Genomic DNA, 12,758 nt, shown 5'->3' on the forward strand with positions numbered 1-12,758 from the left:
TGTCCACTTAGTGAAGCATCCCATATCCTACACAGGAGTATGGTGCAAGACTACGGATTCTGGACTCTTGATTTTGGTTCAAATATCAGCTATGCTGCTTCCTAACTCTGGCACATCAGATAACTTCACTAATTCCTAATTCCTTCACATGTAAATAGAGACTCACATAGAATTTACCTTACAGGGTAGAGTGTTAAATGAGACAATGCATATAAGGTGCTGAGCACAGCATCTGATAATTACTGAGCATGCAGGAATTCTAGCTGCTATTATTGCTGCTATTATTACCACACGCCACAGCATATTTTCTGGCCAGGCCTCATGAAAATATTAAATGAAGCCAAAATCTTTATGTTTCCAACTAGCCCAAAGGCCACTGAGGTGTCTGCTCAATAAAAGAGATTCAATTTAAATGCAAGAAAAATCTGTTAGATAGTGCTGCAGCATACGGGCACCCACTCTATTCCGAATAATTAAAGTCATTTAAGGTGCTTTCTCTCTTATTTCTCATTCTTACTCTTTTTCTGTTGGCTTTCCATAGTTCAGCCTGTTGTCAATAACCAACAACATTGAAGTCCCTACTTTAAATTGTTCTGTCTCCAATAACCCCATTGAGCAATGTAAGGAATTTCACTGAATGGAATTATTCATGAAACTTAGAAACAGTCTTTGAAGTGAAGTGACTGTATCAGCAAATCCATTGAGCCCAACAGTTCCGTAATACGGGGAACATTACTAGGATAAGATTAGGCCTAACTTCTCAAAGGAGCACAAACTCTTAAAGAAATGACAGGGTTCCAGTCAATGTTCTCGGCATCTCAATATGTGGAATGATTAAAAGGTACATCACTCAAGCCAAGTTCTGAAGGACATGCCTTGCTTTGAGGCTTGGGTCAGAGAATAAAGAAATAGGAATGCAAGGTTAGTTTAAAAGAACTCAGAAGTTCTTTCAAATTAATAAATTATAAATTAAGTTTCTCTTGCTCTCGTTGCCCTTAATAAAAGAGGACAGACATTATCTTACCAGCAGCAGCTGGTTATTATACGTCCTTAGGAAGGAAGGAGGTACTACCTTTTTCTTCTTTATCTGTGAGGGAGTCTGGAAGTGATGATGTTTCAGTGCCATGAAGTTTTTCAACCCACGGGAGAATTCCTGGGGCCACCTCCTGCTGTTCTCTTACAATTTGCAACTAGCTCTTATAATTTTTCACAATCACTGTCAAAAGACCACTTCTTATGCGTAAAAAGCAAAAATAAATCTACTTCAGAAGTAGGCTACTGGGCAAGGTTTACATAAGGGAGAAAAAGTGACAAGTGTTCTCTCTCTAGGTGCTATGAGTGGGAGGTTGACAGATTGCTAGCCTCACCCTCCATGCACCACTGTGTACGGCAAACTATGTGACAGTGACCTGGCAATTTAGGTAACTAGTGGCTAGAATTGTGAGCTGATCTTCAATATTTTATATAATCATGTTATTAGTGAAATATTTTTTTTTTTTTTTTTTGAGATGGAGTCTTACTCTGTCACCCACGCTGGAATGCAATGGCACGATCTCAGCTCACTGCAACCTCTGCCTCCCAGGTTAAAGTGATTCTCCTGCCTCAGCCTCCTGAGTAGCTGGGATTACAAGGGCACACCACCACACCCAGCTAATTTTTGTATTTTTAGTAGAGATGGGTTTTATCATGTTGGTCAGGCTGGTCTCAAACTCCTGACCTCCTGATCTACCCGCCTTGGCCTCCCAAAGTGCTGAGATTACAGGTGTGAGCCACTGTCCCTGGCCTAGTGAAAGAATTTTGAAATGGATGAAGCTTTGTTATGCATTTGAAAGAATTGTTAGAAATGCAGACTACAAACAGGTGACAAGCACTCCCAAACCGATTCTATTTTTTAATTTCATTGTTAACCAGTTAGAATGAGTTATTGCTGTTAAATGGTCTGATCAACTTCAAAGTAGTGTTTCTGGCTACAAATGATTCATCCATACATAACACAAAACAGTAGCTTTAAAACACTGTACCTTTGCATGTTTCTTCTTTAAACAATTTAGCTCCTTCTGCTGTTTCTTTAAATGCTTCAAGTAAGCCTTTGGGAGAAAAACAGAATCAAAAATAGGTTGTTTTTCTTTTTTTGTAATCACAATGATTACACTTGGTGAGAAACAAAAATATATTGGTGTCACCAATATGTGTAATATAAGAGTGCTTGCAAAATAGTCAAGCAATTTTACCTTCATCTGCTTTAAGTCTTCTATCCTTACTTGAGGGATAAGTTCAATACCTAAACAAACAAAAAAAATTAAGTCACTATGTATACTAAAAATCAGAGAGAATAACTGGTAATATAGAATTGACATATTGAAATCTCATCGAAAGACTTTGAAGCAGCTTTACATGTGATGAATATAAACATCTTAAGTTCCCATTACAAAGCAATTAACTGGACAATTGAAATGTTGAACGTCTTAACTTAGGTCAGGTTTCCTACAAGCAGAGCCTGAGAAGGGGATTCACGTGCATGTGATTGATTGAGGGCAGACTCTCAGGAGAAACCCCTAAGGGAATGAAAGAAGTGGAGCAGGGCAGAGGAACAAGGTAGGGTGTGTTTCTAGTAGAAATCCAGCCTCAGTCTGATCCTGCAGGGAGCTCTTCAGTACAAATGGCACCCAAGAGTCGTTCCACCTTGGCAAAAAGAGGCTGGGCTTTTGTAACCCTGGATCAATCAGCTGAGTGCTACAGAGGTTTCGCAAAACCTTTCAGGCAAGGGAACTCTCACGGTCCCAGGGCAATTCTCTGGAGAAGGGCAGGTGAAATGCCCAATCAACCAAAATTCACAGGAGCTGTGAGATGGAATAGTGAACCCATAAAGGGGAGCTGATCAGGCACGAAAGTATCTATTATCCTTACTCTTACCTTTGTATTTCAAGGTATATCATACCAGTCAACTAATTCCCAACTCTATTCTCAATTCAGTCATTGTGAAAGAATAAAACATTTTTTTTCTGGCTTCTCCCTTTTACCAAATTCAATCTTAGCATTTAAGCAATGTGCTATTGAGCATAGCAATGCCTTAAACATACAGGAAATAATAAAATCAAACCAGTGTATAACAGGAGGATACCAGGAGGAGCTAGGGTAATACACTAAGTCATCCTGCTGAGTGATGCTAGGCCAGGTGTTGTCATGGCAACAACAGTTGTAGCCAGATCCTCAAACAGTTTCTGTTTGACTGCAGATTTTCATCTTAGGCAAAAAAAAATGAATGTGTACTCTGTGCTATAATTGATTTCCATTAGAATCCCAAAGGCTAGGTATGATATATTCAAGAAAGATAGGCATCAAGTCCCAGGCTCTTGTTTTTCCCTTTTATTCATTTTAAGATGTGCACATTCAATGATAGGGTGGTCAGGCCACAGTAGGAAAGTTTTGGCTGAGGGAAATCAGCCTTGTGATCTGTAACATTTTATGATTGGGGTATAAGGGGTCCATGGGGCTCTCTACTGATCTCCTAAGTTGGCTTTCACAAGCTATCTCTCTAGTGACTGAGGCAGGGTAAGGCAAGGGAGTGACTCCTGGCACACAAAGAGCTCCCTGTCTTTAGGCCTCAGCTCTCTCATCTGTAAAATGAACATACAGGATTTGGGGAGTATGCAAGGTCCTCCAGAGATCTAGCAAATTCTAAGAGTTTGACCCAGTCTGATGAAACTTACTTTCTCTCTCTCAATTTTTATTTTCTTTTTGGTCTTGGTTCAACTAAGTCTTGATTAAAAGGAACCTACAAAAACATAAACTTCCCTCAACTACCTGGTTTTGTGTTTTGGGGGAAAGACACAATTTGTAAAAATGTTGGTTCCCATAAGTGATTTAGTTAGAAAAAAAGCCCACACTCTACAGAAGAGGACACAGTTCCATCTGCGTTCCAAGAACAGCCTTCCTCATAGAGTTTTGCACGATAATGGGAATGTTCCACGCGTGGGTCTGTCCAACTGATGGCCTCTAGCCACCTGTGGCTCTTGAGCACCTGAAATGTGGCTAGTATGAATGAGGAACTCAAGGTTTAACTTTTAAGTTAATTGTTAAATAAATTCAAATAGCCCCATGTCGTTAGTGGTAGCCCCATGTGGTTAGTGGCTACTATATAGGACTGTGCAGGTCTACAGGCTTCCCTGGTATGAAAGTAGGTTAGGCAGCACATTTTGGGCCCCAAAGGTTTTGGCTAATTGAAGTTTCACTACATAAAGTTTTTGTTCATATCAGCATAGTTCCTTAACAACTTGTTTTCTCTTAATCGCTAATCTGGAAATTAGGAGCTGGGTTTTCTTAATCCTTTATTCTTAAAATTAGAAAAAAAAATAAAGTCGTGTTGGTGCAGTCGTTGCTATTTGGCTGAATGTCTAAGAAAAACAGTTTGGAATTTCACACCTCCCCACGTTCATAGATGTCTGCAGCAAATGCTCTCTGCTCCACCCACACACTATGCCCTCTCTACATCAGCTCTTCTAGTTCACTTCCAATTGCCAGCGTCTGAATGCTGAGAATTTATCCCTTCCATGGGAACCCTCAAGAAAAGGCTGACAGGAGTCAGGGTATACATTCCCCAGCTCCCTCAACCCTCTAAGAGGAGACCTCTGAGAAGTACATCCAATACCAGCCCCCAGAGTTTCTCCAGGGCATTAAGTTCCAGGTGCCTACTGGCAACTGGCTTTAAAACATTCTAATTACTGGCTGCCTTCCCTCCCTGGTGTCACTTCTTCACATCTCTATCCATGTCCACTGCATCCCAGAATAAACTACTTGCACTGGAAGCCTTCTCTCAGGGTCTTTGGGGTGACTCAAATTAAGACAGTTTTCTAGAAAGAAATGGAGGCTTGCTTTCTCAAATGACATCACTTCCCCCAAAGGCTCCTGGAGTAGAGTTTATTCCCCACCCCACCCCACCCCAATCCATGGAGAGGCGTGGGAAGAACACCTACAGACTTCTCTCTTGTACTTCCATGCCATTCTCCTAAAAACTATCATACAAAAGAACAGACCTCTTACTTACACCAGGCTCTGCTGAGCCTAACTACCTCCACATGTGTCCTTTTAGGTCACACACTGCCCTGCCCCATGAACTTCAGTATCTGACTTGTGGTTTTCCTATGCAGGCATTCCCAGACATCCAACACAGTGATTCAATATGCATGAGAAGAATATGCTGAGTGACTTTTCTTTCTGTTTCCTCTGATGCCTTCCATTCTAGAAATCTTCGTCTCCACTTTACCTCAACTCCCACTGACAGTTGTAAACGGGATATTAACACTGCTTGAAACTGCCCCTCCTCCAAGACAAGTAGCTTAGAGTAACCTCTTTCTGACTGCAATCTCCATCCTGCCAACTTCACTCACTCCCTCATACCTACCAAGCAAGCTTTTTACTTTCATCTTATTCCTGGTTCCCTTTAACCTTTTCCTTTCCTAGCAAAGTCTCTCTCCTCTAGTATCTACCCCACTGGAACATTAACCTATATATTATGATCAGGGTGGCACACTGAGTGCAAAAATGGCCAAAAAATTCCACCCCTCCCTGTTTCCACACCTACTTACATGTGACTTTGGAACTCCTCCCATCAATATGTGGAATCTGTTTCCCCAACTCTTGAATCTGAGCTGGGCCATGTGACTTGCTTGGGATGATGGAATGTAGTGGAAAGGATGCCATGCCAGTTCTAAGTCTAGGACTCATCAAGGAACCTGACATACAGATGGTTCAACTTACAGTGGTTCAGCTTTGTGATGATGCAAAAGTGATATGCATTCAGTAGAAAGCATATGTTGAATTGTGAATTTTGATCTTTTCCTAAGCTAGGGATATGCGCTGGGGCTGCAGCAAACCTCAGCTCCCAGTCAGCTGTATACTCTACAGTGTACTGCATTTAATAAGTTACATGAAATATTTAACACTTTATTATAAAATAGGCTTTGTGTTAGATGATTTTGCCCAACTGTACACTAATGTAGGTGTTCTGAGCACATTTAAAATAGGCTAGACTAAGCTAAGCTATGATGTTCGGTAGCTTAGGTATTAAACACATTTTTGACTTAATGATATGTTCAGCTTAGGAGGATGTAATTCTGTCATAAGTCAAGGAGCATCTGTACTTTCACCTCCATTTTAGAACACTGCAACTACCATGTGAACAAGCCCAGGCTAAGCTGATGAGAGTCCACAAGGAAGACAGCCCACTTGCCCCAGCCAATGACACGTTAGCTGAACCCCAAACATTTGAATAAACATAGCTAAGATCAGCTGAGTCACTGATACTAATCCACCCATAACCAGAAAAGCCATCCAGACAACCTCATGAGCTATAATAGATGCTTACTTATTTAAATTACTGACTTTTGTGATTGCTTGTTACACAGCAATAGCCAACTGTTACAGTGTCATAACTTAATGCTCTTCAAACTTTTGGTCCCAGACCATACACATTATGATAATTTCAGGCTTGCAACTCTCTAAGCTGTACTTTGTCCACAGTTGTTGCTGAGTTTCTGGGCACTGCTGAAGAAGTAATGAGATCAAGCTACATCAACTTAATACACGCCAGCAACTCTCACCAGGGTCCTGTGTGCTATGTGGCAGACCTTCACCTTATTTTTTGTGGATCATTCTATTCCAGCCAGGGGCAACTCCAAAGCTTTTCTATACTGTTGTTTTTCAGTTCTACCTCTACCTTTCTCAGCAGAGAGCAGCCACCTAACCAACTTCTTAGATCAGATAAAATCTATCTGTGTTATACTACAAAAATGACCACTATTTCTTTCTCCTCTAATCAAGAGGTAGAGCCTATTTCTCTACCCCTTGAATATTGGTTCACTTTGTGACCTGCTATGGCCAATGGGAGACTAGAAGAGGCTGGAAAAGGGCTACTCTTTAAACTCAGGGAGTATCATATGAACAAGCCTGCTCAGGCTTCAGGATAATGTGAAACAACTTGCCAAATGACAGATATGTGCATAAGGTCATTCACATCTACCTTCCAGTCAACCTATCAGCTGATCACAGGTGCATAAGCAAGACACAGAGATTAGCCAAGCCAGCTTAGACCAACCAACTCAGTGAAACAAGATCTCAATAAATGGTGGTTGTCTTAAGCTACTAAAATTTGAGGTCATTTGTTATGCAGCATAAGCTGACTGATACACCGTCTGTCAGAATTCTTCCTGTCTATCCTGAAACTTCTATTCACTCATTCTTCTTGGCTCAGACAGAACATATCTCTTCCTTCCTTATCCAGCTGAATTTCACCCCTTCTGTTGATTCAGATCTTCCTTATAGCCTTGTTTTACCATGTACTCTCTTTTGCATTTTCCTTGTTTTTCTTTATTAGTTCCTACCAACATGCTACTGTCCTCCAGAACAACCATTTTATGTCTTAAATTATGTCTCACATTTTTCTAACCATGTTTCTACCCTCATCATCCAATCACCCCTGGTTCAACAATAATTTTGTAGTCTTCACTTCTCTGGACTTGTCTACAGCGTCTTCTCAAAACTAATCCTTCTTAGAACATAGATCTCTCTTTTTCCTTTTTTCCCATTCCTTCTGCCTTCTAAGTATTCTTATTCTGTTTCTCTGTCCCTCCTTCTTTTTCTCCACCTGATACAGATTTGGTAATTGCATATTTCTGCCCAGATGTATCAGCAACAGCTTGACCTCAGTGATGTACAAGACCAAAATCATCTTCCTTACCAAAAGCAGCTCCTCCTCCTAACTCCTGTACTTCTCTCAATGGTACCATTTATCTCTGGGATCTGTCCTTGAAGTCTGAGTTACCACAAAGCCCCTTTCTGCCTAAGGCCCATATCCAAGCTGCCGACTTCTTTCTTTTCCTTTTTTGTTTTTTTTTTTTTTTTGAGACAGAGTCTCGCTCTTTCGCCCAGGCTGGACTGCAGTGGCACTATCTCAGATCACTGCAAGCTCCGCCTCCCGGGTTCACGCCATTCTCCTGCCTCAGCCTCCTGAGTAGCTGGGACTACAGGGGCCTGCCACCATGCCTGGCTAATTTTTTTTATTTTTAGTAGAGACAGGGTTTCACCATGTTAGCCAGGATGGTCTCGATCTCCTGACCTCGTGATCCGCCCACTTCAGCCTCCCAAAGTGCTGGGATTACAGGCATGAGCCACTGCACCTGGCCTCAAGCTGCCAACTTATTTCTATTCTTCCTTCCTTTTGACAATTTCCAACTTAATCTAGATTTCCTTGCCCCTATCATTCATTAAACAGCCCTTTACTTCCTGAGAAAATAGACTACTAGATCTTAACTAGGCATGGTTCCAGGGACACACTGATGATGAGGTGTGGTCTCACCTGCAATAACCTCTTTCTTTGGTTGTTAATACTTTATTAACACAATGTGATAGGTGTGTTATAACAGAAGCATGAGTATCATAATTCTTACCTTGCCCTTAGCGTGCCCACTTTCAATGAATTCTTCTGCCAAGACTATAATTTTCTTAAAATACTCCTTTGACTCATTTCCCATGACCTTCTCAAGGTGACCCCAGAATTCTTTCCAGAACAAGAAAAATGAACTCCTTGCCACTCCCTATCAGCATTCTCCCTGCCCGCTTTCCCTCAGTATGGAACGGGCACCATCCAATCAAAGGATGTTTGGCCAATTAGTATGGAAACCAATTAAAATAACCAGCACAGTTGTTTCCCTATATACTGGCTGAATATGAGACACGTGATTCTTTGTGATGTCACCTCTTAATGACCTTTTGTTTCATCTACAGGTAACCACATGGAATTGGCCTTCAAGTACTTATTTGATAATTTTACAAACAAATAATCATGTTTCTACTTATGGGGGAAAATTATCAGTACGAGAATTTAGAAATGTCCAATAGGAGTAACTATGTTGGTTCGTGAGCCCACGGCCTGTCCAGATAATTACCTATGGGAGGGTCTGGAAGAGAGTGGGGATGAATTAGTTAACATCACTGTGTAAAAGGTTCTTTCCCACAAAGAACTTCGAATTTATATATTTCCTAAAGCTATAGATATTGTACCCTGTGTAATTAAGGTAGGTGCAGAAGATAAGGAACCCAACGGCTCTCTCTCACCTTTCTTGGCTTCCACACCAGAGGCCAGGGCAGCCGTGGTTGTTGGTCTGAGTTCAGAGCTACTCTGAGGGGTCACATTTGCTTTGGCGGTGTTGGCCTTTCCTTTCTTGTCATTTTTGGAAGTGTCACTGGGCACATCGGCTATGTCACTCTGGAACAGAAACATTTACATTGACCCAAATGAATGTCACTCAAGGTCAAATATCTTGTACATTCTTTATTTTACTGAATCCAGTAAACTTCTACCATACTCTTCCTAGACTTCTACTCTCTTAAAGGCAAAGGATCCAGCCAAGGAAGGAAGATCCAACTTCTTAACAAGCAGAGAATACTTTCTCTTTTTCTACCTATTGGAGAGATGCTACATCCATTCCAAACTGAGGAGTCTGGTAAAGAGAACATTTAAAAATAAAGAAACAACCCATGTGTGCACTGGAATGGGAGAAGATTGGGATGAAAGGCTGGCAAACAGTGAAAAATCAATAATAAATGCATTTTGGCTGGCCATGGTGGCTCACGCCAGTACTTTCAATGCTTTGGCAGGTCAAGGTGGGAGGATTGCTTGAGGCCAAGAGTTTGACATCAACCTAGGCAACAGAGTGAGACCCTGTCTTGACAAAAAATGTAAAAAAATTAGCCAGGCACAGTGGCATGCATCTGTAGTCCCAACTGCTGAGGAGGCTGAGGTGGAGGGATGGCTTGAGCCCAGGAGTTTAAGTTTATAGTCAGCTATAATCACACTACTGCACTCCAGCCTGGGCAACAGAGCGAGATCCTATCTGTTAAAAAATAAATAATTAAAAATAAAAAGCAATTATCATTAATTCACTGAACTGGGTTAACTGGTATTTCAGTGTATCACAGAAACATCCTGTACAGTACAGTTTGAATATCCCTTATCTGAAATGCTGGAGATCAGAAATGTTTTAGATATCAGATTTTGGAACATTTACATATACATAATGAGGTATCTTGGGGATGGGACCCAAGTCTAAACAGAAAATTCATTTATGTTTTATATACATCTTATACACAGCCTGAAGGTAATTTTATACAATATTTTTGGTAATTTTGTTCATGAAAGAAAGTTTATGTACAGTGAACCTTCAAAAAGCAAAGGTATGACTATCCCATGTCAGCACTCAAAAAGTTTTGAATTTTGGAACATTTCGGATGTTGCATTTTTCTGATTAGAAATGCTCCACCTACATTTTAAACTTTCCCAAAAGCATAACAAATGTTTTGCATTTTCTTTCTAATGGGGAAGGGGTCCCCAGATGTGAGTTAAGCCACTGATGATGAAGTGGATTTTTCTGATGGCGGTCACATTTTATTAAACATGCCACACTTTTGTAGAAAGTTAATTATTGTTGAATTGATGAGCTCAGTTTAAAAAACCCTCCTTAAATTTGCTAATTCATTACTTTGTCTTGCTTTTATAAACGCTGTTTGATAATCAAACTCCCACAACTTGACCATCTTTAATCAACCATTTCTACTTACAGTTTCAATGCCCATAGCTCTCATTTGGTCTGCTCTCTTTTCTGTAATTGAGAGAAATTTCTTTGGATCTGATAAAGCATCCACAATATCTAGGGGAAAAAAAAACCCCAATGAGCTGTTAATTCTCTGTTTTACTGAAAATATTCAAGAAAACTCTGCTTCATAAACTACAATCCTGGATACCTGTTGTGCTTTCTGTTAACGATCTTTTCCTAGGACATAAGACACACTGAGGAAGGCACAGCTAGTCGCAGAAAACAAGAAAGGAGTAAAAGCAAGGGCCAAATACCAGATGATTTTTTAATTTAGTTTTTCCTGATATGAAGTTTTTCCTGATATGAAGGAGGCAAAGTGTCAGGACAAACTGAGTGAAGTGTGTGGGTTCTAGACTGTTTCTTCACTTGTGTGTGACTTTCAGCAAGTTGATTAATGTCTCCCCAGCCTCAGTTTCTTTATCTGGAAATTAGGGTGGATACCACCTGCCCTGCAGAATAATCATGATAATTCAATGAGATGATGAACATAAAAAGTACGTGAGGCATGTAGGTCTTATTTTTCGATACAGAAGGATAATACATATTCAAAGCCAATTTTGGTTCCATGGTAGACAAAATGAAATATTTCCCTAGTGTTTTCTCAGGTATAACTTGAACTTAAAAGATAGTAGAACTTCATATTTTATATTAATGCCATTTGAAGATTTCCAAGTACTTTCAGAGTTTCATATAATTGTGTACAATTTACTCATACTATAGAAGGCAAAATTATTCTTGTTAACTTGAAACCATCCTAATTTATACATTTTAAATACTGTGTAAGTTCGCAAAGTTTTCCCTAACAGAATCGCCTTCCTAATTACAATCTTAGGAAAATTCTTAAGATAACATTCTCAGTACACAGGGCACATAATTCTCTCGCTTTCAATTTTTTTTTTTCTTTTCCTTTTTGTAACAGAAAATAACATTTGCACATGGTTGGCCAGACGCAGTAGCTCACACCGGTAATCCCAGTACTTTGGGAACACAAGAAGGGTGGATCACCTGAGGTCACGAGTTCAAGACCAGCCTAGGCAACATGGTGAAACCCTGTCTTTACTAAAAATACAAAAATTAGCTGGGCTTGGTGGCGCATGCCTGTAATCTCAGCTACTTGGGAAGCTGAGGCAGGAGGATCACTTGAACCCAGGAGGCGGAGGTTGCAGTGAGCAGAGATCGTGCCATTGCATTCCAGGCTGCGTGACAGAGTGAGACTCCATCTCAGAAAAAAAAAAATAAACAAATAAAATAAAATAACATCTGCACATGGTAAACATTCAAATATATAAAATGAAAAGTGAAAACTTTCTCTCTTGCCAATCCTACGCCCAGAAGGTAACTATTATTATCCATTTATTGTATCCTTTCAGACATTTTTTAAAACTCCAAATGGGTTCATAGTTTTCTGCACCATTTTTTAATGTCAAATATCTTGGGAAACATTCTCATATTGGCAATATAGCTCTAATACATTAATTATAAGGGTTGCTTAAACTTTCCATCCTCTGAATGGCGATAATTTCTTTAACCAGTTCCTATTGGTAGACAGTTTGTCCTTCCAGTTCTTTGCTATTAAAGTATTGTAGTGAATGTCTTTGAACATTTCATAGCATACCTCTACATATATTTATAGAATAGATTCTTAGACGTTAGAATGATGGGTAAGAGTATTTGTCCTATGGTAGCTATTGCCAAATTGCACCCCACCGAAATTGCATCAGTTTATTCTCCCACCAGTGGCACGTGAGAAGGTCTGTTTTTATCACCCATGATCCCTAAGAACTCTTTGCCTCTCAACAGCAGCTGTGGAAAAATTAGTTCTTAAATCTTGCTCAGGAAAAAAAATCACAGACAATTATTTTTGGCAAGTTAATATTCTAGGAATTTATTTATATATTTTAAACTCTTTATTATAAAACATTTCAAGGCTGGGCGTGGTGGCTCACGCTTGTAATCCCAGCACTTTGGGAGGCCGAGGCGGGCGGATCACGAGGTCAGGAGATCGAGACCACGGTGAAACCCCGTCTCTACTAAAAATACAAAAAATTAGCCAGGCGTGGTGGCGGGCGCCTGTAGTCCCAGCTACTCGGAGAGGCTGAGGCAGGAGAA

At 40.2% G+C, this 12,758-nt stretch overlaps 1 protein-coding gene across 17 annotated transcripts in view; it reads right to left on the bottom strand.

Moving 5' to 3' along the window:
* Window positions 1-12,758, bottom strand: part of PLCB4 (phospholipase C beta 4) — a 413,770-nt gene that overhangs the window by 34,512 nt on the left and 366,500 nt on the right. For all 17 annotated transcript variants that reach the window (XM_055266705.2, XM_055266699.2, XM_055266709.2 and 14 more), the window contains 4 exons: window positions 10,615-10,703; window positions 9,112-9,262; window positions 2,232-2,281; window positions 2,022-2,087 (listed from right to left, as the gene is read on the bottom strand). In XM_055266705.2, coding sequence (XP_055122680.1) covers window positions 2,022-2,087; window positions 2,232-2,281; window positions 9,112-9,262; window positions 10,615-10,703 — 356 coding nt within the window. The remainder of the gene's footprint in view (window positions 1-2,021; window positions 2,088-2,231; window positions 2,282-9,111; window positions 9,263-10,614; window positions 10,704-12,758) is intronic.

Source organism: Symphalangus syndactylus, chromosome 24 (genome assembly GCF_028878055.3).
Source record: "Symphalangus syndactylus isolate Jambi chromosome 24, NHGRI_mSymSyn1-v2.1_pri, whole genome shotgun sequence".
NCBI classification, from domain to species: Eukaryota; Metazoa; Chordata; class Mammalia; order Primates; family Hylobatidae; genus Symphalangus; species Symphalangus syndactylus.